Genomic DNA, 25437 nt, shown 5'->3' with positions numbered 1-25437 from the left:
CTTTGATTGTTTTAAAGTCAGTTTCACTGTGGATTATGTGTCCGTACTTCATCAGTAAAAATGTTTTCTCACTCTTCCCAACCTCACTAACCATTTTGTCAAGTAAATGGGTCTGAGACCCATACTTCAGAGCATTTTTACCACACATTCCTTCAAATTAGTTAATCCAGATCGAACAATCATTGCTGTGTACTTACATCAGTAGCCCAACGTCATGTCATGCAATCTTGACTTTCTGGTGATCTTTGCCAGAAGGATTTCAAAGCTCTTGAGTCACTTTTAGATTAGATTAGATTACTTACAGTGTGAAATAGGCCCTTCGGCCCAACAAATCCACACCGACCCGCCGAAGCGCAACCCACCCATACCCCTACATTTACCCCTTACCTAACACTACGGACAATTTAGCATGGCCAATTCACCTGACCCGCACATCTTTGGACTGTGGGAGGAAACCGGAGCACCCGGAGGAAACCCACGCAGACACGGGGAGAACGTGCAAACTCCACACAGTCAGTCGCCTGAGGCGGGAATTGAACCCGGGTCTCTGGCGCTGTGAGGCAGTAACTAACCACTGTGCTACCTTGCCGCCTTACCTTTTGTGGTAAGGTACTTCTTTAGATCTGTATAAAAATACAAAAATAAAATCCACTGTGGTTCTGGAAGAAGTCCCATGGGTTAATAATGTCCACACATGTCTGCAAATTAGAAAGATCCAAATTTTAGTCCTGTTCAAAATCACACATCAGAGAAATGTGGTAAGGTTTAAAAAATGGACAAGGCCCAAATCAACAGGTGATACCATGTCAACCTTTGTTTCAGGTTTTCTCTCTTATCTTTTGTTTACAATTTCATTTTTGGAAAAACGAGCATACATGTTCACCTGGATGTCTGTCAAACTTCTGTTTGTCTGTATGTTTTGAGAACAAGTTTTGCACAGCACAACACAATATGTTAACACCATTTCCAAACTTTCGTCTGATTTTTTGATCTCTTTCTCAAATCAACTTTGAATCTTTGATGTTTCGGAACAACATTGTGCTTTAGCTAAGAATATAAGATGAGCTCTCCCTTGTAAATTCATCCCAATGTTCACTGGGGACCTTCGGAACCTAACTGGGCAATGACGACTTGTGTCAAATTGTGAGATTTTCTCGAACTATGCTGCTGGGTTGCTTGATATCTTTTCTGTCTCAGCCCTAACTCTGCCCCAGTGGCATTGAACTCCAGCTTCACCTCATTGTATTGGAGAGGTGGAGCCGAATGCTGAGGATTTCCAGCCACGTTCCTGCACCAGCTGGAATTGCCCACATCAACTCAGGAAAGTTGAAAGCTTCTTTTCCGAAACAGCAATCACAACTCTCTGCTGTTTGCAAATTTCTGTCTGATGATTTCTTTGTTCGTTTCAATCCCATCCATATTCAAATCAGTGGCAAGGGACCTCAATACTGAACCCTGCCAATGGAGATTGGTGACGAGCCATTTGTGAACACGGAGTAGGGATGCTGGATACGATTTGCAGGGAAGTCAGCTAGAATTAATTACTGGAGGCTTCCATTATCAACAGGACAGAAAGTTGATCTCTAAAGCCCATTATATTTAAGTCAAGACACCATCTCTCCCTGGAAACCTGTAGGAGTCATCACAAACTCTGGATTGTGGGTCCCAGCACAGCAACTGGCAAAGACCACAGACTGATCCTCATGCTCTCTATTGCTGCCTCTAGTCTCTGTACCCTGGAAATTCCAAAAACTACAAATACTGGAATTCTATCTGGGAAATATGAAACACAAAGTGAACACAGTTTTAAAGAGGACCCCAATTTTCAACAATAAATTGCATTTTGAATGTGCAGCAGTTCTATCTACATTACTTGGCTTTAAATCTATTGTTTTCCTGTTTCAGTCCACAATCGAAAGCACAGAGTAAGAAAAGGATCTGGTCTTTACGCCATTTTAACCGATGGTGTCTAGCAGCTCTGGAGCATTCAGTAGACAGAAAACACCCTCATTAATAATTCAATACCACGTTCCAATGGTGACATTTGAAACATTATCAAAGTTATCACCAACTCCCTGCTGTGTCTCAGCACCAGCATTGAGTTCAAAGGTTTTTCGACTCTTCATTCAGGCTGAGTGTAGATCAGGTATTTTAGTTCCTTTTTTTTCACAGGATGTGGGGGCCAGGATTTTTTTGCCCATCCTTAATTGCCCAGAGGGTAATTCAGAGACAGCCACGTTGCTGTGGGTGTAGGCCAGACTGGGTGACGATGGAAGATTCTCAAAACCATGTTCCCAAAATATTAGCCTGGGGCTCAGGTTTACTATTCCAGTGACATCACCACTATGTCAGCACCACCACAAACACTACCTTATGGAAAAACCAGAGATTGTCAGTCCTGAGGATTTGCAATCTGAAGGAAGCTGTTGAACATACAGTGAAGTTATCAACAAAATTGCAAACTGAATCCAAACCTGGCAGATAGGAAACTGGGGATGGCCGAGAACTGCTTCGCTGATTGGAAGCCTGTGACCAGCAGTTTCCCACAAGGATTGATGCTGGGAATCTGGCGGTTTCTTATGTATTTTAAAGACTTGGTTGTGAATGTGGAAGACATAATTAGTAAATTGTAGATGACAACCAAATTGTTGATGGTGTTGATGGTGAGGAGGTTGGACTCAGCCTCCAGTCTGATATTGATCAGCTGGAAAATTGGTCAGAGCAATGGCAGATGAAATTTAATCCCGATAAGTGTGAGGTGGTGCATTTTGGTTGGTGTAATATGGTAAGGACATCCACAACAAATGATAGATCCCTCAGATGTATTGAGGAATAAAGGGACCTTGATTTATAATATACATAGATCTCTGAAGGTGTCATCACAGGATGAAGAAGAAGGAAAATGAGATGCTTGCCTTCATTAGCTTGGGCACAGAATACTGGAACGAGGAAGTCTTGTTACAAACTTTATAAAACATCGGTTAGGTCACAGATGGATTACTGTGTGCAGTTCTGGTCATCACACCAGCAGAAGGAAGTGATTGATCTCCTCTATATTCTCTCCAGTACAAAGTTTGGGAGAAGATTTGTAGCTCGGGTGCTTGTTGTTGTGGTTCTGTTCGCCGAGCTGGGAATTTGTGTTGCAGACGTTTCGTCCCCTGTCTAGGTGACATCTTCAGTGCTTGGGAGCCTCCTGTGAAGCGCTTCTGTGATCTTTCCTCCGGCATTTATAGTGGTTTGTTTCTGCCGCTTCCGGTTGTCAGTTCCAGCTGTCCGCTGCAGTGGTCGGTATATTGGGTCCAGGTCGATGTGCTTATTGATTGAATCTGTGGATGAGTGCCATGCCTCTAGGAATTCCCTGGCTGTTCTCTGTTTGGCTTGTCCTATAATAGTAGTGTTGTCCCAATCGAATGACGGTCATCCTGGACAAAGCAGAGTACATCCAAAAAGCGCAACAACTACTTGCAGATACCAACACCTACCAAAAGAGGGAGTTTGACCCCACCCCACAGCTCACCAATAGGATAAACAACACACTGAGGACCGACCCTCCGAAGCGCAACCCACCCACACCCATTCCCCTACATTTACCCCTTCACCTAACACTAGGGGCAATTTAGCATGGCCAATTCACCTAACCTGCACATCTTGGACTGTGGGCGGAAACCGGAGCAAACCCACACAGACACGGGGAGAATGTGCAAACTCCACACAGTCGCCAGAGGCTGGAATTGAACCCAGGTCTCTGGTACTGTGAGGCAGCAGTGCTAACCACTGTGCCACCGTGCCCCCCGTAAACACAGTGATAACTGTGGGCCATCTACAAAATGCACTGCAGTACTTTACCAAAGCTACTTGAAGATTTCCTTTCTAACCTGTGACCTTTACTACTTTGAAGGACAAGAACAACAGATACACTCAAATACCACCACTTTGACATTCCCTTCTGAGGCACACATCGTCCTGACCGCAAAATATGTTGCAGTTTCTCCATCATCCTTTGGTCAAAATATTGGAACCTCACTCTGAGCAGAATTGTGGATTTTCCTACACTCCAAGGATTGCAACAGCTCACCATCACCTTCTTGAGAACAATTCAGGATGAGCAGTGAATACTGGTTCATCCAGTGACATCCCATTGCAAGAACAAATAAAAATAATCTTCAAACAGCCATGGTATAACAATGAGGCAGGTAGATTGTCTTTTATTGAAAAGTGAAAAATGACTTTTCATCTGAAATGGAGTGAACTACTAAAACATTAAATCTCAAGAATCTCCTTTCAAAACTGTTTTGCATGGTCATTGGTTTGCCAATTAGATATTTTAAAAAGTCACAATTAGTTTTTCTTTTATAAAGGTTCTTGATGACAATAAAGGAACAGGAATGAATTAACGTCACTTGTAATCAACTTTTCTCATCCATCTAGGAAGCACGGAAAACATATCATCTTAAAATAACTCGAAGCCTGGTCGATGGGACAATGGGTTTACATGAAGGCCCACGATGTGGTGTGGCTGTTACCAAGAGCGTCAAAGTTACTCCACATCAATACAAGTTTGAAAAATACAGCATCACCTACAGGTATAGATCTTGTCTATGTGACACGTCCTGTTCATTCAGTTACATTGTTCAGCCTTAGGGGAATTATCTCAATTGAAAACATCTTGGCTATTAATTATTTACTGTGCGGATTTAATTTCCCTCCATCTCGGTTGGAAAGGTTGATTAGGTACAGCTCAGTACAGTCAGAATCCCTGAACTATGTTCCAATTGCTCAGATGTTGGTCACTTTGCTTGGCAGATGATAAAAAGACTGCTCTCCAAAATCATATAGCAAATTGTAAATTGCTGGCCTTTTAAGGGTACATTAATTTGTTAAAACTGCAATCACCTAAATTATTTAATAGTACTTTGACAGTGGTGTGACTGTCGATATTATTGCTTATTCTTGCTAATATTGATATTGGTTTCTTTTTAACAATGGTACTTTGACAGTTCAACAATCCTAATAAGTGTGTGTAAGCTTTTGAAAATTCCGACCTACTAAAGGCATCATACACCTACACCCTCCCACCCAACCACTGCCTCAAAGTGCAATGAGACCATACCCACAGCATCTCAGTTCTACAAAAGATACCCTGACTATACAAAAATAAACTCACGGGGACAGCCCCACTCTGTCTGATCTGTCCATTCCAGATTCTACACATTGGGGATTTCAAAATGGGATTCAAACAGAGAGAGTTGACCATGTAAATGACCAGCCATCTGTCCCAAAACATGCTGCTGTGAAAGTCTGAGATGATGCTGCAAGGATATGACCCCTGGTTTTCAGCAATTTCATGTTTTTGTATTTGCCCTGATGAAAAGCTTCCTCAAGCATTGAGGGAATCTGAGCCGAGATTGAATCACCAGAGCTACAAAGAAACCAGAGCCTCGGAACTGTGTTACTGTTAGATTCTGCTTATGTTTCAATGATTGCAACTTCTAAAGAGCAGTCTGCTTGACAGTTAGTAGAGAAATCCCATTGAGCAAATTGTCGGTGTCAGGGCTTAAAGGATGAACGTTGATTTGTAAAGACTACAGTGGAAAACTATGGTGCTGGAAAAACACAGCTAGTCAGGCAGCATCTGAGGAGCCTGAGAGTCAATGTTTCAAGCTTAAGCTCTTCATTAGGAATTGTAATGACTACACCTGATCTCCAATCGGAAAGTGATAATGACACTTAAAATGTGCACAGTGACAATGACCCATTCTTGCTGCTGAATCTGGAAGAATCTGTAACAGCTAACCCTCAGCCCATGATAATTAGATTGAAGATCTGTCTGTGACAACCACCATCTTTGTCAGAGGCTGTGACAGAAATGGGCAGATTGAAGAAGCCACACCATATCAGGGACTCAAGGGTTACAGGGAAACTGTGGGGATGTGGAGGTGAGGAATACTGGATTGGCTGAGAGCCTCAGAATAGCAGAGCAAGATCGAGGGACCAAATAATCACCTCCTGTTCCTATTTCCTACGTTGTTGTGGTTATGGGACACAGACAGATCCGTCAATGATTGCCAGGTGATCATTGTCCAGAGATTTGTTTTGGCTGCTGTTGTTTCTATACAATTGTTGAGGTATCTGTCATTTTCATTACTGACCATTGCATGTGCCAGTTCCTGGTTGGAAGGTTTTCTGAAGGACAGTATAAATGGGATGTATATAGAACAGTAACAATACAGGTTCACACACAAGATGATCACCATCCTCAACTAATGTCAGAAGAGAAAATTAGTGCATTTCTCTACAAATGGTCCAGTGAGCTTGAGACTGAGATAGTGACATATGCTTGACATGAAGCCTGAATGTGTCTGAGTGTCACTTCAAGGAACCTGACTGCTTCACTGCTCCTTTACTGTTGTTGGAGCAAGATCTTGGAATTGTCTCCAGAAAGACCTTGTTGGTATTCCGGCCCCACAGAGACTGCAGTGATGCAAGAAAGCAGCTCATTTTGTCAGGGCAGGCAGGGGAGGTCAGGAAATGCTGAATACCACGGCCTTGACTGAATTTTTAAAAATATGCTGAGGTGCTTTCTGAAGGGTAATAACTGATCTCAGAAACAACTGCTTGTGATCAACACCATGATTCCCTTCTGTAGTGGTTGGAAAAAGGGCCTGGTGGATCTCACTGACTACACAATCCCTGATTAGGGTTTGTTAACCTGGACCAATCAGGGAGCCCTGGCTGACCAAGATAGCCATTTATTTTTGCACTTCAGTCTCACGTTCCTGATCTTCGGGCACCTGGTACAGAGGAGGGAGGGCAGGTCTGAAGACCTCCTTGTGGGTCTGCTCCTGGGCCTGGCCAGACTGGCCATAAACAGGTCCAGGCAGCGGGCCGTGGAGGGGGTTGTGTGGGCCGACTTCCTGCCCCTCTTCCGCGGTTACGTTAGGGCCCGGGTGTCCTTGGAGAAAGAGCACGCGGTGTCCACCAACACCCTGGAGTTGTTCAGGGAGAGGTGGGCGCCACAGGGAGTGGATTGCATCATTTCCCCCACCAACCCTATTTTGATTTAGTCCCTGCCCTCCCCTTCACTCTGATCACACAGCATTGCCCTTTGATGTGAAGGGCACTGCTTGTCACTGGCCACCGAGTGTTTTTCTATCTTCCTGGTGGTGGAAACTGAATAAGGATTCGTGCATCTTGTGTCTCTCACTGTGTCTCACACCTGCACACACACACCATGGGAAAAGAATAAAAAGTCTAACCATCTATTTTGATTTAGTTCCTACCCTCCCCCTTCACTTTCCTCAGGTAAGCCTTGCCCTTATTTAGCTTTGCTTGTTAATGTCGCTACGTGGTGTTTTCCTAGTGGTGGCAAATGTAGAATGAAGTTCTTGCACAATGGTGTCATTTGACTGAGTCACTGCATACTGACCCATGGGCAAAGCCGGTGGATTTGAAACACCAGTGCCGGGCCTGGTGGCAGTGCGGGGAATGAGTGGAAGAAGAAAACACTACAACAGGAGATTCAGGGAGTCTCCTCAGCCCCTAGGGCCTGGCTCTAAGCTAGCTGGTCAGAGTCCATGTGTTGTGCACACGTAGATAAGCAGGGACTTGGTGATGGGATACCAGCCACTGTGCAGTTATTCCATCCACAAAGTGCTTAGGAAAGTTATGTATTGACTTTATCTTTATACAGTGTAAAGGAATATACAACTGACTTACCACGGAGAGTTGTGGATGAAGTTCTGAAGCGGGCTTTTGAAGTTTGGAGTAACGTCACTGCATTGTCATTTACAAAAACAACAGCTGCAGCAGACATTGAAATTACCTTTGGTTCTGGAGGTATGTTCAAACATTTAACCAATGTCATAAATGTAAACAAAGGCATTAAACATCATGCAATGGCCCATGCTTTAACAGTCCACCTCAAACCCGACTCTGCATCTTCCCCAGCAGCGCGAGAGGTGCTAGGGGCTTGGGTAAATTGAGAACATTAATAAATGGTTTCCTAAGGGGCTCCTACAGCCAGCACCGGGATTATACTTCCAGAGCAGTGTGTATGCTCTCATTACCTCCTGGCTAGGCTTGAGCAGGGGGCGCTTCCCTCTTCATACCCACATCCCTTTCCCTCCAAGCCAGAATTCTCCTTCTTTAGCTTTCCTGCCTGGTCCATGTGAAGTGGCTGACTCACCTTCCTTTGTTGAAAGCCTTCCTCAGGACTGCTGCAAGTTAAGCAGCAGTCCCAGCTTCTGATCACAGCTTACTAAATTTCCCAGTAACTGCAGAAGATGAGACTTCCTCTTGGAAGGATGTGGAGGTTCATCCACAAGCCAATTAAGGATCTGACATCTGTGGAAAGGGATGTGGGATATATTGGCCAAATAGAGGGAAGCTTTTATTCATTTCCAAGTTAAAAGAAATCCTGGGGCAAAATTTAGACCATGAATTCAAATCCCAGCTCAACCACTGCAAATTTAAATTCAATGTATCTGATTGTCAACTGATATTACCAAAATATTTTTACTTCAGGGTCAAATAAGCAGTTATCATATTTTTATCTGTAGTTGTCAATGAGTATTTCCTGACAGATTTGGTTATATTACCTTCTAGATCACGGTGATGCTTTTCCATTTGATGGACATGGTCATATTCTGGCTCATGCCTTCCCTCCTGGACCAGGCCTTGGAGGAGATGCTCATTTTGATGAGGATGAAACTTGGGTAACAGGAAGTAACGGTAAATGTTTTTCATCACTCATTGAGTTCACTTGCTCATGGCAAACACCGACTGCTGCTCCTGCATCTTCAAGTTTTGCCAGGAACAGATTATTTTCTGGATGTAGGTTTCCTCATTGAGCTGGAAGGTTCATTTTCAGATGCTGTGTCACCATTCTGGGTAACAGCTTCAGTGAGACTCCAGCTGAAGCAATGCTGATGTTTCCTGCTTTCTATTTGTGTCTGGGTTTCTTGTGGTTGGTAATGTCATTTCCTGTGGTGATGTCATTTCCTGTTCTTTTTCTCAGGGCATGGTAAATCAGGTCCAAGTCAATGTGTTTGTTGTTAAAAATCACACAACACCAGGTTATAGTCCAACACACTAGCTTTCGGTGCGACGCTCCTTCATCAGGTGATAGTGGAGGGCTCGATTGTAACACAGAATTTATAGCAAACATTTGCAGTGTCATGTAACTAAAATTATACATTGAAAAATTGATTGTCTGTTAAGCCTTTCATCTGTTAGAATACAGTGATAGTTTCACTTCTTTCATGTGTAAATCACAAAACCTTTTTTTTTAAAGTTGCAGTTACATCACACTGTAAATTTTTGCTATAAATTCTGTGTTACAATCGAGCCCTCCACTATCACCTGATGAAGGAGCGTCACTCCGAAAGCTAGTGTGCTTCCAATTAAACCTGTTGGACTATGACCTGGTGTTGTGTGATTTTTAACTTTGTACACCCCAGTCCAACACCGGCATCTCCAAATCATGTGTTTGTTGATAGAGTTCCGACTGGAATGCCATACTTCTAGGAATTCTTGCATTTGTCTCTGTTTGACTTGTCCTAGGATGCACGTGTTGTCCCAGTCGAAGTGGTGTCCTACCTTATCCATGCTTAAGTTATCGAACTGACCCTTAACAGACTCTCGAAAAGCCGTCTTAGTAAGAGGATAAAATTACAACTTCCAAGATGTGGACAAGATGTCTTAGCAGTATTAGAAACAACACTGAAAGACAACCAGTTCTCAGTAGAACCCTAGCAAACTATCAGACAGGCAGTCACTCCCACATTAAGCAGGAAAAAGGAAGGAAACACAATCAATACACAAGGAAGGAAAGCACTAGAAAGACTTAAGAAAGAGAAAAACATTGTTATCCTACCTGCAGACAAAGTATGCTTTATAGTCATTTTAAATCAAAGAGACTATATTGGGAAAGTGAACATATTACTTGCAGATGCCAACAAGTGACGATAGACCCGACCCCACAACAAGAGAACCAAATCACAGCCTTACTCAAAAACCTTCAGAAATCGGGAAAAATAAATAAGACCGACTTCCAAAAAATGAAACCAGATGGATCCAACACACCACGCTTCTATGGATTACCCAAAATTCACAAACCAAGACCACCCCCAGACCCATAGTCTCGCTACCTGGAACACCAACTTACAGATTAGCCAAGGAGCTACACCATAGACTAGAACACTTTGTAGAAGATACTCCATCCACTCTACTCAAGATTTCTTGAGGACCATCACAGACACTAAGACAGAAGAAGATGAAATAATGGTCTCCTTTGATGTAACAGCCCTGTTCATAGAACACAGAACAATACAGCACAGAACAGGCCCTTCGGCCCTCGATGTTGCACTGACCTGTGAACTATTCTCAGCTCATCCCCCTACACTATCCCAAAATCATCCATGTGCTTAGAGTCATAGAGTCATAGAGATGTACAGCATGGAAACAGACACTTCAGTCCAACCCGTCCATGCCGACCAGATATCCCAACCCGATCTAGTCCCATTTGCCAGCACCTGGCCCATATCCCTCCAAATATTCATATGCCTTTTAACTGTTGCAATTGTACCAGCCTCCACCACTTCCTCTGGCAGATCACTCCATACTCGTACCACACTCTGCAAGAAAAAGTTGCCCCTTAGGTCTCTTTTATATCTTTCCCCTCTCACCCTAAACCTATGCCCTCTAGTTCTGGACTTCCCAACCCAGGGAAAAGACTTTGTCTATTTACCCTATCCATGCCCCTCATAATTTTGTAAACCTCTGTAAGGTCACCCATCAGTCTCCGATGCTCCAGGGAAAACAGCCCCAGCCTGTTCAACCTCTCCCTGTTGCTCACATCATCCAACCCTGGCAACCTCCTTGTAAATCTCGTCTGAACCTTTTCAAGTTTCACAACATCTTTCTGACAGGAAGGAGACCAGAATTGCACGCAATATTCCAACAGTGGCCTAACCAATGTCCTGTACAGCCACAACATGACCTCCCAACTCCTGTACTCAATACTCTGACCAATAAAGGAAAGCATACCAAATGTCTTCTTCACTATCCTATCTCCTGTGACTCCACTTTCAAGGAGCTATGAACCTGCACTCCAAGGTCTCTTTGTTCAGCAACACTCCCTAGGATCTTACCTTTAAGTGTATAAGTCCTGCTAAGATTTGCTTTCCCAAAATGCAGCAGCTCACATTTATCTGAATTAAACTCCATCTGCCACTTCTCAGTCCATTGGCCCAGCTGATCAAGATCCTGTTATAATCTGAGGTAACCCTCTTCGCTGTCCACTACGCTTCCAATTTTGGTGTCATCTGCAAACTTACTCACTGTATCTCTTATGCTCGCATTCAAATCATTTATGTAAATGACAAAAAGTAGAGGACCCAGCACCGATCCTTGTGGCACTCCACTGGTCACAGGCCTCCAGTCTGAAAAACAACCCTCCACCACCACCCTCTGTCTTCTACCTTTGAGCCAGTTCTGTATCCAAATGGCTAGTTCTCCCTGTATTCCATGAGATCTAACCTTGCTAATCAGGCTCCCATGGGGAACCTTGTCGAATGCCTTACTGAAGTCATATAGATCACATCTACCACTCTGCCCTCATTAAACTTCTTTGTTACTTCTTCAAAAATCTCAATCAAGTTTATGAACATGATTTCCCACGCACAAAGCCATGCTGACTATCCCTAATCAGTCCTTGCCTTTCCAAATACGTGTACATCCTGTCGATCAGGATTTCCTCCAACAACTTGCCCACCACCAACATCAGGCTCACTGGTCTATAGTTCCCTGGCTTGTCTTTACCGCCCTTCTTAAACAGTGGCACCACCACATTAGCCAACCTGCAGTCTTCCAGCACCTCACCTGTGACTATCGATGATACAAATATCTCAGCAAGAGGCACCGCAATCACTTCTCTAGCTTCCCACAGAGTTCTCGGGTACACCTGATCAGGTCCTGGGGATTTATCCACTTTAACCATTTCAAGACATCCAGCACTTCCTCCTCTGTAATCTGGACATTTTGCAAGATGTCACCATCTATTTCCCTACAGTCTATATCTTCCATATCCTTTTCCACAGTAAATACTGATGCAAAATATTCATTCAGTATCTCCCCCATTTTCTGTGGCTCCACACAAAGACCACCTTGCTGTTCTTTGAGGGGCCCTATTCTCTCCCTAGTTACCCTTTTGTCCTTAATGTAGTTGTAAAAACCCTTTGATTCTCCTTAACTCTATTTGCCAAAGCTATCTCAAGTCCCCTTTTTGCCCTCCTGATTTCCCTCTTAAGTATACTCCTACTTCCTTTATACTCTTCCAAAGATTCACTCGATCTATCCTGTCTATACCTGACATATGCTTCCTTCTCTTTCTTATCCAAACCCACAATTTCTTTAGTCATCCAGCATTCCCTATACCTACCAGCCTTCCCTTTCACCCTGACAGGAATATACTTTCTCTGGATTCTTGTTATCTCATTTCTAGAGGATTCCCATTTTCCAGCCGTCCCTTTACCTGCGAACATCTGCTTCCAATCAGCTTTTGAAAGTTCTTGCCTAATACCGTCAAAATTGGCCTTTCTCCAATTTAGAACTTCAACTTTTAGATCTGGTCTATCCTTTTCCATCACTATTTCAAGTCTAATTGAATTATGGTCACTGGCCCCAAAGTGCTCCCACATTGACACCTCAGTCACCTGGAGAAAGTGAGGTCTGCAGATGCTGGAGTATCAGAGCTGAAAATGTGTTGCTGGAAAAGCGAAGCAGGTCAGGCAGCATCCAAGGAACAGGAAATTCGATGTTTCGGGCATAAGCATAATTCCTGATGAAGGGCTTATGCCCGAAACATCGAATTTCCTGTTCCTTGGATGCTGCCTGACCTGCTTCACTTTTCCAGCAACAGATTTTCACCTCAGTCAGCTGCCCTGCCTTATTTCCCAAGAGCAGGTCAAGTTTTGCACTTTCTGTAGTATGTACATACGCTTATCTAAGGATTGTTTAAATCTCCCTAATGTGGCTGAGTTAACTACATTAGCAGGTAGGGCATTCCACGCCCTTACCACTCTCTGAGTAAAGAACCTGCCTCTGACATCTGTCTTAAATCTATCACCCCTCAGTTTGTAGTTATGCCCCCTCGTACAAGCTGATGTCATCATCCTCGGAAAAAGACTCTCACTGTCTACCCTATCTACTCCTCTGATCATCTTATATGTCTCTGTCAAATCCCCTCTTAGCCTTCTTCTTTCCAATCAGAACAGACCCAAGTCTCTCAGCATTTCCTCATAAGAGCCTCCCTCCAGACCAGGCAACATCCTGGTAAACCTCCTTTGCACCTTTTCCAATGTTTCCACATCCTTCCTGTAATGGGGCGACCAGAACTGTACACAATATTCCAAGTGTGGCCGTACTAGTGTTTTGTATAGTTGCAGCATGATATTGCGGTTCCGGAACTCAATCCCTCTACAAATGAAACCAAACACACCGTATGCCTTCTTAACAGCACTATCAACCTGGGTGGCAACTTTCAGGGATCAATGTACATGGACTCCAAGATCCCTTTGCACATCTACACTACCAAGAATCTTTCCATTGACCCAGTACTCTGCCTTCCTGTTATTCTTCCCAAAGTGCATCACCTCACATTTAGCTGTATTGAACTCCATTTGCCACCTCTCAGCCCAATTCTGCAGTTTATCCAAATCCCCCTGCAACCTGTAACGTTCTTCCAAACTGTCCACTACTCCACCGACTTTCGTGTCATCTGAAAATTTACTAATCCATCCACCTATGCCTGCATCTAAGTTATTTATGAAAATGACAAACAGCAGTGGTCCCAAAACAGACCCTTGTGGCACACCACTAGTAACCGGACTCCAGGCTGAATATTTTCCATCAAGAACCACACGCTGCCTTCTTTCAGAAAGCCAGTTTCTAATCCAAACTGCTAAATCACCCTCAATTCCATGCTTTTGCATTTTCTCCATCAGCCTACCATGTGGAATCTTATCAAAGGCTTTACTGAAGTCCATGTACACCATGTCAATTGCCCTCCCCTCATCTACATGCTTGGTCACCTTCTCAAAAAACTCAATGAGGTTTGTGAGACATGACCTGCCCTTGACGAAACCATGTTGACTATCTGAAATCAAATTGTTGCTTGCTAGATGATTATAAATCTTATCTCTCATAATCCTTTCCAAAACCTTTCCTACAACAGAAGTAAGGCTCACTGGTCTATAATTACCTGGGTCATCTCTGCTGCCCTTCTTGAACAAGGGCACAACATTTGCAATCCTCCAGTCCTCAGGTACTAAACCTGTAGACAATGAAGACTAAAATATCAAAGCCAACAGCTCTGCTATCTCCTCCCTAGCTTCCCAGAGAATCTTCAGATAAATCCCATCCGGCCCAGGAGACTTGTCTACTTTCACACCTTCTAGAATTGATAACACCTCTTCGTAACTAACCTCGGTCCTTTCTCGTCTAAAATCTCGTACCTCATTCTTCTCCTCTACAATATTCTCCTTTTCCTGAGTGAACACCGATGAGAAATGTTCATTTAGCACCTCTCCGATCTCCACAGGGCCCACTCTCAACTTCCCACTTCTGTCTTTGGCTCTATTCCTATCCTAGTCATCCTTTTATTCCTCACATACCTATAGAAAGCTTTAGGGTTCTCCTTTATTCTATTTGCTAAAGACTACTCGTGTCCTCTCTTTACTCTTCTTAACTCTCTCTTTAAATCCTCCCTAGCTGATCTGTAACTCTCCATCGCCTCATCTGAACCATCTTGCCTTATCAACACATAAGCCTCTTGCTTCACATCAATCAGCATTAACATGGTCAAGGAAACATTGACTTACACTCTTAGAAGACCCAAAGATACATGCACCAAACACCACCAATTACATCAGCAAGGACAGTATCATCAAGCTAGTGGACCTATGCCTTACCACCTACTTCACCTTCAACAACAAAACCTACAGACAAACCAATGGAACACCAATGGGATCTCCGATATCAGGGTTCTTAGCAGAGGCAGTAATGCAGAGACTTAACAAACAGTTCTGCCAACCAACCAACGTAAACTTTGGGTCTGCAACATGGATGACACCTTTGTCATCACTAAACGTAACAAATTAGAGGAAGCCTTCAAGACCATCAATAATACCCTTACTGGCATAAAATTCACTAAAGAGGAGGAAAACAACAACAAACTGCCATTCTTAGATGTCACAGTAGAGCGAACAGCCAATGGGGAACTTCAAACCAGCGTCTACAGGAAAACAATACATACAGACCAAATACTGAACGGGTACCCAATGAACACAGTCCACTGATTTCTCAGCAACAAACACAAACACAAACAAGCAGACAAAACACGTCCAGAAACCCGAGCCACTCTCCCCTACATCAAAGACATCTCTGAAATGACTGCCAGCCTACTCAGACCCCTTGGCATCATGGTAGTCCACAAACCCACCAACACACTAAAACAGCAGCTAATGAACCTGAAAGATCCCATACAGACAACAAACAAAACTAATGTCATTTACAAATAGCTTGAAAGAATTATAACAAACACTACATTGGACAAACAGGCAGAAAGCTAGCCACTAGGATGCATAAACATCAATTAGCCACAAAATGACATGACCAACTCTCACTAGTATCCTTACATACAGATGTGGAAGGACACCACTTCGACTGGGACAACACATCCATCTTAGGACAAGCCAAACAGAGACACGCACAAGAAGTCCTAGAAGCATGACATTCCAACCAGAACTCTATCAACAAACACATTGACTTGGACCCAATTTACCATGCCCTGAGAAAAAGAACAGGACATGACATCACAATAGGAAATAACATCACCACAGGAAATGACATCACAAATCTAAAGAAACCCAAATATATAAACAGGAAACAGGAAACAATAGCAGTGCTTTGTCCAGAGGCTCACTGAAGATGTTACCTAGTCTGAAAATGAACCTTCCAGCTCAGTGAGCAAATCTACACCCAGAACCTCAACCTGGGCTACAAATCTGCTCAAAAGTTGCTAAGATTATTTGCTGTGTGAGTGGATTTGATTTGGGACTTTAAATGGTGACAAATTGAATAGTGACACATTACAACCTCTCATGGAATTATGCATGAGCAATAATCCTTCTTTCTTAAAAAGTACACTAAGATTATATGAGCTGCAAAGGGCACCTGGATTCTAAATCAGGAAACCTTTGATTTTTCAGATGGTCATATTTCACAGTCCATGCCCATAATGGTCAGATTCTGCATTAGAAATGCTTATTCTATAGGATGTAGGTTTGCTCACTGAGCTGTAGGTTTGATATCCAGACGTTTCATTACCTGGCTAGGGAACATCATCAGTGGGGACCTCCAACTGAAGCAAAGCTGTTGTCTCCTGTTTTCTATTTATATCTTTCTCCTGGATGGGGTTCCTGGGGTTTGTGGTGATGTCATTTCCTGTTCATTTTCTATGGGGTTGATAGATGGCATCAAGATCTGTGTGTTTGTTTATGGCATTGTGGTTGGAGTGCCAGGCCTCTAGGAATTCTCTGACATGTCTTTGCCTAGCCTGTCCCAGGATAGATGTGTTGTCCCAGTCAAAATAGTGGTTGTTTTACCTCCGTGTGTAGGGCTACGAGGGAAAGAGGGTCGTGTCTTTTTGTGGCTAGCTGGTGTTCGTGTATCCTGGTGGCTAACTTTCTTCCTGTTTGTCCTATGTAGTGTTTGTGGCAGTCCTTGCATGGAATTTTGTAGATGACATTGGTTTTGTCCATGGGTTGTACTGGGTCTGTTAAGTTTGTTACTTTTTGTTTGAGAGTGTTGGTGGGTTTGTTTGCTACTACGATTCCAAGGGGTCTTAGTCTGACTGTCATTTCTGAAACTTCTTTGATGTATGGTAAGGTGATTAATGTTTCTAGCTGTGTTTGATCTGCTTGTCGTGGTTTGTTCCTGAGGAATCTGCGCACTGTGTTTTTTGAGTATCCGTTCTTCTTGAATACATTGTATAGCTGGTTTTCCTCTGTTTTCTGAAGTCCGTCTGTGCTGCAGTGTGTGGTGGCTCATTGGAATAGTGTTCTGATACAGCTTTGTTTGTGTGTGTTGGGATGGTTGCTGGTGTAGTTGAGTATTTGGTCAGTGTTTGTCGGTTTTCTGTATACGCAGGTTTGTAGATCTCTGTTGTCCTTTCTTTCGACTGTGACATCCAGGAATGCGAGTTTGTTGTTGGTTCCTTCCTCCTTGGTGAACTTTATGCCTGTGAGGGTGTTATTGATGATGTTAAATGTCTCTTCTATCTTGTTTCATTTTGTGATGACAAAGGTGTCATCTACATAGCGGACCCAGATTTTTGGTTTGATGATTGGTAGGGCTGTTTGTTCTAGCCTTTGCATTACCGCTTCTGCTATGAATCCTGATAGCGGAGATCCCATGGGTCTGCTGTTGGTTTGTTTGTAGATTATGTTGTTGAAGGTGAAGTGGGTGGTGAGGCACAGGTCCACTAGCTTCCTGATGTTTTCGTTGGTAATGTGATTGATGGTGGTTGGGGTGTGTGTGATGGTCTCTTCTAAAAGTGTGGTAAATGTTTCCTTTGCCAGGTCGATGTTGGTGGAGGTGAACAGTGCTCTTACGTTGAATGAGGTCATTGTTTCATCTTCCTCTATTTTGGTGTTTTTGATGATTTTTAGCAATTCCTGGGTGGAGTGGATGGAGTGCTGTGACTCTGCTACTAGGTATTTCAGTCTTGTGAGTAGTTCTTTGGCCAGTCTGTAAGTTGATGTTCCGGGCAGTGAGACTATAGGTCTGAGGGGGGCTCCTGGTTTATGGATTTTTGGTAGTCCGTAGAATCGTGGGGTGTTGGTCCCATTGGGTTTCATTTTCTGGAATTCCATCTTGTTTGATTGTCCGGAATTGAGTAATTTTCTTCGGAGATATGGAATTTCGTTTCCTAATTGTGGGGTCGGGTCTAGCGCCACCTGTTGGTAGGTGTTGGTGTCTGCGAGTAGTGCATTGACTTTCCCTATGTAGTCCCTTCTGTTCAGGATGACTGTGAGCCGACCCTTGTCTGCAGGTAATATAACGATGATTTTGTCTTTTTTGAGGTTTGCTAGGGCTTTCTTTTCTTGTGTGTTCAGTTTGTTTCCTTCCCTCTTTTGGCTCAGAGTAGGTGCAACTGTCTGTCCGATCGTTTGTTGTGTTTCTTCCGTGAGGTTGTTGTCCTTCAATATGGTTTCTAAGGCCGCTAGGAAATCCTTCTTGTCAGCGTCTCGGTAATTGAAATTTAATCCTTTGACTAGTACAGCTTTTTCTGTGTCTGATGGGGTCCGGTCTGATAAGTTCTTTATCCATGCCTCTGTGTTATCGGCTTTGTCTTTGTTTGTGAGTTTGTCAAGTTTTTTCTTGACAAACCAACAGCAGACCCATGGGATCTCCGCTATCAGGATTCATAGCAGAAGCGGTAATGCAAAGACTAGAACAAACAGCCCTACCAACCATCAAACCAAAAATCTGGGTCTGCTACATAGATGACACCTTTGTCATCACAAAACGAAACAAGATAGAAGAGACATTTAACATTATCAACAACACCCTCACAGGCATAAAGTTCACCAAGGAGGAAGAAACCAACAACAAACTCGCATTCCTGGACGTCACAGTCGAAAGAAAGGACCACATAGAACTACAAACCTGTGTATACAGAAAACTGACAAACACTGACCAAATACATAACTACACCAGCAACCATCCCAACACACACAAACGAAGCTGTGTCAAAACATTATTCCAACGAGCCACCTCACACTGCAGCACAGACAAACTTCAGAAAACAGAGGAGAACCAGCTATATAACCTACTCAAGAAGAACGGATACTCAAAAAAATACAGTCCACAGATTCCTCAAGAACAAACCATGACAAGCAGACCAAACACAGCCAGAAACCCTAACCACCTTACCATACATCAGAGAAGTTTCAGAAATGACAGCCAGACTAAGACCCCTCGGAATCCTAGTAGCACACAAACCCAACAACACTCTCAAACAAAAACTAACTAACTTAAAAGACCCAGTACAATCCATGGACAAAACCAACATCGTCTACAAAATTTCATGCAAGGACTGCCACAAACATTATTCAGGACAAACAGGAAGAAAGTTAGCCACCAGGATACATGAACACCAGCTAGCCACAAAAAGACACGACCCCCTCTCCCTCATAGCCCTACACACGGAGATAAAACAACTACTATTTCAACTGGGACAACACACCTGTCCTGGGACAGGCTAGGTCACCACAAACCCAGGGACCCCACTCAGGACAAACATATAAATAGAAAGCAGAAGACAACAGCTTTGCTTCACTTGGAGGTCACCACTGATGTTTGTCCTACGTAACGTTTGTGGCAGTCCTTGCATGGAATTTCGTGATGACGTTGATTTTGTCCATGGGTTGTACTGGGTCTTTTACTCTCTTCAGGTAGAATAACATACAAAACCACACAGACAGATTTAATATCAAAGCACAGGCAGCTTTTGATTGTATTGCTGTTCAAGTCAAAGATCAAAGTGATGTCTGTTCTACTCGATTTATGTGAGGACTGATCTTTCCTGGACCAATCATTGATGAATGTTGACCGAGTACCAAGATGTTGCAAGACTCAAAAGTGCAAAAGTCAAAAGATTAATTTCTAACTTGAAGGAAGATTTCCAGTTGCAGCCCAGGATCATTCTAGAAAATCTTCATACATTTGTGTATTCCTTAGAAACCTAGAATCAAAGAAACTAACTTCTGCTAGATCCTATGCCTACGCCAAAGCCAACTCAAGGCCTGCTTTGACAAACCAGTTTTTCAAATATGTAGCCACCTGGATCTAAACTAAGCAGTCACCAATCTCCAGCGGAACAACTGTCCCCACTCAAGAAAACAACATTCCACCACTTCAAGGCTGACAGGAATGGACTCCACGCAAAGACAAATTTGGAAGTAAAGGAGTACATGTGGAAAGGGAAAAGCCATGGTATCCGATAATGTGTTGATGATCATATTGTGGCAGGAAACAGAAAGCTTAGGGTCAAATGATCTGGACTCTGTTTCAGACGTTTGGCATTTTGCAATTTACATTATTGTGTAGTGATTGATTTGTGAGCTCAGCTGGATATAGATTAAAAGTGTTATTTGTTTATTTTCACTGTTCTGCTCAGTTTCTAGTTCATTTGAACTGGGTGAAGTTTGAAACAATAGAGATTTGTGACCTATAGGAAACATATTAGTGAAAAGCTGAAGTCTGAGGTATCATCGCTGTATAATTCTTAACTTGTCATTTTAAAATCAATTTCAGTACCAACATGTTTGATTGACAAAAGAATTAAGATACCATGCAAATAAATAATGAAATATTTTGACTAATAATGATATTTTTCATAATGTTTTAATTTATTTAGGAACCAACTTGTTCATTGTTGCTGCCCATGAAATTGGACACTCTCTGGGGCTCAATCATTCTGAGGATAAAAATGCTTTGATGTATCCCAAGTATAAGTATGTGGACATACGCGGGTATACGCTTCCAAGTGATGATGTGAAAAAAATCCAGTCATTATACGGTACAAGATTGACTCATGTTTATGTGGTGTTTTTAATCTAATCAGAATCAGCATATTGCTGCTTAAGTGAGATGAGTTTGGGTGAAGTGATAAGTTATAATTCCAGTCCAGCCAGAAACAGAACGAAAAAGACAGGGCAGGTCTCAGATGAAATTCCAGAGCATAGAACCTTTACTGCAGAAGGCATGGGAGCGAATTGTAGAGGGATTAAAATTTGGAATATTAAACAAGCAGAATTGTGGAAGTAGAGATGTCCAAGAAGAAATGTGAAAGATTGGAGCTGGAACGCCGTCAGGAGATTTGAAAACAAACCTGAGAATTTAGAAACTAATGGATTGCTTAATTGGTCAGTGACTGCATCAAAAGCTATTGCCCCTCCTGTCTGTTTATTCCCTCACTGAGTACAGAACCTTTTAATTCTGAATTTTATTGTCTAAAATATCTTAAGATTTTCTTTTCCATCCCTCTTTCAAATTTTAAAATCAGGTCAAATTCATTTCTAATTAATTCTTTCACATGACTCAGTATCAACTTACTTTCTGTTTTGCAAATTTGGAGGTAAAGGGGTTCCATTGATCTCTTATGCAGTGGAAACTATGGAGGAACAGCGTAAATATTTTTTGCTATAATTTTCCTGAGGTTTCAGCAATTATTTCTGCTAAATTAAACAGGGTGATATCGAGAAATCCTATGGAAATTCCATTTCAAAACTTATGGAACAGAAGAATAATTATAATTTTGCATGTGACAAAATATTGTGCAACTCCCCTACTCTCAGCATTTCCCAGAATTAATTATTGACTTTCTTTCATAAAAATATGTTCTTAAAGTGAAAATATAAAAATCCAATTTTCCTTTCCCAACATCCCAACATTAATATAGCCTTGTGCCATCTTCAATTTTTGAAATGAATTTAAAATATTGGTCAGCCTTTCCTCCAGTACCAAATTGTTGGGTTTATATTGCAATAATATTGCCCTTTAATTCCATGTTATTTATAAGGCTGTGTTTGTGCCCCTGGGAGATAGAGATGCACACTTGCACTTGCAAAGTCAGATTGTTGCACTAAACTTGCATCACAGATAAATCTGTCGAATTGTCAGACTGGTGTATACTGTATAAATGATTAATATTTATAGATACTGGACTGTGGACAATTTGTCGAAATGAAGATGCAGTGTGATTGTTTTGGGACTGCGGAGAAACATAGAAAATAGGAACAGGAGGAGGCCATTCAGCCCCTTTCTCCCAGCTTTACCATTCAATATAATCATGTCTGATCATCCAACTCAGTCCCCGGTTTCACTTCCCTCCCGCCCCCCACATTCTTTGATCCCTTTAGCTCTAAGAGCTATATCTAACTCCTTCACGAAAACATTCAATGTTTTGGCCTCATCGGCTTTCTGTGACAGAGAATTCCACAGGATCCCAACTGACTGGTTAAAAAATTTGTACTTGTCTCAGTTCTGTATGGCCTATTCTGTATTTAATTTTGCCTTGATTTATTACTGTCCCGTGTACGACTGTGCAGTGAAAAATGTTATTTTGGGTGCTATCATGTCTTCCATAAGTGCATTAGGATAATAGAATAGAACGCAGAATATAGTGCTACAGCTACAGAGAAGGTGCAGAGAAAGATCAGCTCTAACACAGATCTGTTCATAATTCTGATTACAGAGGGGAAGAAGCTGTTCTTAAATCTGCTGGTACCCTTTTTCCGACGTTTGTACCTTCTGCCCGATGGAGAAGAGTATAGGGGAGGGCAGGGGAGTCTTTGATTATGTTGGCCGCTTTCCCGAGGCAATGGGAAAACTAGGCGGAGTCAATGGAAGGAGTATCCTTCAACTGTGACCCCAGGGTCTGGGCTGCCTAGTCATCATGAACATTTATTCACCCTGTCTAGTCTTGTTAGAATTGCATAGATTTCCATGAAATAAATCCCCTTCAATTTTCTAAACTCCAGTGAATATAGTGCGAACCAATCCCAGTCTCTCCTGGTACATCAGTCCTGCTATCCCAGGAATCAGGTCGGTAAAACTTTGCTTCACTTCCTTAATAGTCAGCATGTCCTTCCTCAGATAAGGAACTAAAACTGCACACAATACTCCAAGTTTTTGTTTTATTCATTTGTGGGACTTGGACATCGCTGGCTGGACCATTTGCCCTTGAGAAGGTGGGAGTGAGCTGCCTTCTTGAATCACTGCAATCTACCTGCTGTGGGTTGACCCACAATGCTGATAGGAGGGAATTCCAGGATTTTAACCCAATGACTGCAAAGGAATGGCGATTTATTTCCAAGCCAGGGGGTGAGTGGCTTGGAGGGGAACTTGCAGATGGTGGTGTTCCCAAGACCCATGCCCTTGTCCTTCTGGATGGAAGGAGTCGTGGGTTTGGAAGGAGCTTTCAAAGGATATTTGGTGAATTTCTGCAGTGAATCTTGTAGATAGTACACACTGCTGCCAGTGATGAAGGGATTGAATGTTTGTAGATGCGGTGCAAATCAAACAAGTTGCTTTGTCCTGGATGGTGTCGAGCTTCTTGAGTGTTGTTGGAACTGCTCCCTTCCAGGAATGTGGGGAATATTCTAACACACTGCTGACTTGTGCCGAGTAGAGGGTGGATAGAAAATGGAGTGTCAGGAGGTGAGTTACTGACCTCAGTATCCCTCTGACCTGCTCTTATAGCTATTGTGTTTATGTGGTGAGCCCAGTTGAGTTTCTGATCAATGGTAACCCCAAGGATGTTAATACTGGGGAATTCAGTGATGATAATGCCATTGAATGTCAATGACCGTCACCAATAGGAGACCCTCTAACCACCGCGGTTAGAGAGTCTCTTATTGGTGATGGTCATTGTCTGGCATTTGTGTGGTGTGAATGTCACTTGCCACTTGTCGGCCCAAGCCTGGATATTGTCCAGGTTTGTGGCATTTGAGCACGGACTGCTTCAGTTTCTGAGGAGTTGCGAATGGTGCTGAACACTGTATAATCATCGGCGAACACCCTCACTTCTGACCTTATCTCCGGAGGGCAGAGCATTGAGGAAGCAGCTGAAGATTGTTGGGCCTAGGACACTACCCTGAGGGACTCTGGTAGAGATGTCCTGGAGCTGAGATGACTGACTCTACACGACCACAACCACCTTCCAGTGGGTCAGGTATGACTCTAACCAGGTGTGGTCACACCAAGGCTCTGTAGAATTGCAGCAAGATACTCCTGTACTCTCACTATGAAGGCCAACATGCCATTTGCCTTCTTCACCACCTGCTGCGTTTGTATATTTACTCCCAAGGACACCAGGGTCTTACAGCATTTCCCCCTTCCCCTATCCCTCACCATTCAGAGAATGATCTGCCTTCTTGTTTTTGCTACCAAAGTGGTTAACCTCACATTTATCTAAATTATACTGCATCAGCCAATAACATAGAAGTGAATGATGACCCTAATCATAACATGAGCTAGAGGAAAACAAAGTTCTGACAACTGTTAAACTATTAACAAGATTCAGTTGATGTTATACAGACCATTTACAAATGCACATGAAATCTGTATATGCAAGTGCAGGTGCGTATAGAGAGCTTTAGAAGATTCACTTGAGTTACAAACCACTTCATAATTAAAAGCATATATTTTTAAATTTAGGACCACCAGTTATGAGCACACAAATGCTTGGCCAGACACCAACTCAGAAACAAACACCAGGCCAGACTTTAACAAAAGAAGCATTGGTGTGTGACCCAGATGTGTTCATGGATGCTGCTGTTAAAATAAACAGAACTGTTTTATTCTTCAAGAATGGGTAAATATCATACTCGTGAATTTGTCGTCTCAGTTTAAAAATCAGCATTATTAGTTGCAGTCTGCATGGCAACAGCTGTACCAATCAGATTCACTTCACAACCAATAAGCACTCTCCTCTCAAGAAATATGAATATTGGTTCTCTCTTTGAATTGGTATTCATGCAAAAAGTCCTGATGATTGCAAAACAAAGATGTTTTGACAAAATATGTACTTTACAATAATACTCAAATTCTGTATTACCAAGCAACTACTTTCAGATTCCAATGGGTCGATGATATTCCAACTATTTTGTTAGTTTGCTCACATTACTAGTCATTTAATTTGTTTCTTTTCATGTATTCCTTCCCTGACCGAGCATTCTCAAAACAAAGTAATTAGCAATGAAATCAGATTATTTTATCTGAAACGGACTAATTAGTGGGGTAATAATTCTATGTGCAAGCATATAATGAAAGCTCGTGACTAATGTAGCAAGCACAGCAATTCCTCCATAAAGATGAATGAAAGTATATTGAGATAGTTGCTTGTTTGGCACAAATGACTGAGTGCTCTAGCTGTCAACAGAAAAGTAGAAAATCATCCCATCAATCATGTTAACCACTGATTATTGTTCATTGTTCTTCAGGTTCTACAAGACTGCAGGGTCTTCAAAGATAATCCCAGTGGACAGCACTTGGCCAAGTATCCCATCAAACATTGATGCTGCTGTTGAGTACAGCAGGGATCCCCACAGGAGAAACAATGTTGTTTTTTTCACAGGTTACACATTCTTATGTATTTTTACAATAAGTCTGTTGTAGCACATTTTTCTAGTGCACAGTGCTGAGACACCAAATATAGTTTGTGCAGAATTTGTTTTCAAATGAAGCAAAATGCATGGGCCAAACCCTTGCTACAGAATGTGCACAGCTTATTGGGCTTTAGCTTCACTCTTCAACTTAGAATAATATGAATTGTAAATTGCTAGGAATGGCAGCTCAGAAAGTGTGGCA

General features: G+C 42.5%; 1 protein-coding gene across 1 annotated transcript in view; it reads left to right on the top strand.

Annotated features, from left to right (window-relative positions):
- Positions 1–25437, top strand: part of LOC132816341 (stromelysin-1-like) — a 37098-nt gene that overhangs the window by 997 nt on the left and 10664 nt on the right. Inside the window, exons 2-7 of the mRNA XM_060825785.1 lie at positions 4429–4583; positions 7691–7836; positions 8605–8730; positions 20483–20644; positions 24286–24442; positions 25071–25204. Coding sequence (XP_060681768.1) covers positions 4483–4583; positions 7691–7836; positions 8605–8730; positions 20483–20644; positions 24286–24442; positions 25071–25204 — 826 coding nt within the window. The 5' untranslated portion in view covers positions 4429–4482. The remainder of the gene's footprint in view (positions 1–4428; positions 4584–7690; positions 7837–8604; positions 8731–20482; positions 20645–24285; positions 24443–25070; positions 25205–25437) is intronic.

The sequence above is a fragment of the Hemiscyllium ocellatum genome, chromosome 6 (assembly GCF_020745735.1).
Source record: "Hemiscyllium ocellatum isolate sHemOce1 chromosome 6, sHemOce1.pat.X.cur, whole genome shotgun sequence".
NCBI lineage: Eukaryota > Metazoa > Chordata > Chondrichthyes > Orectolobiformes > Hemiscylliidae > Hemiscyllium > Hemiscyllium ocellatum.
Note: the sequence above shows the minus strand (reverse complement) of the source record. Positions and strands in the feature narration are given on the sequence as shown.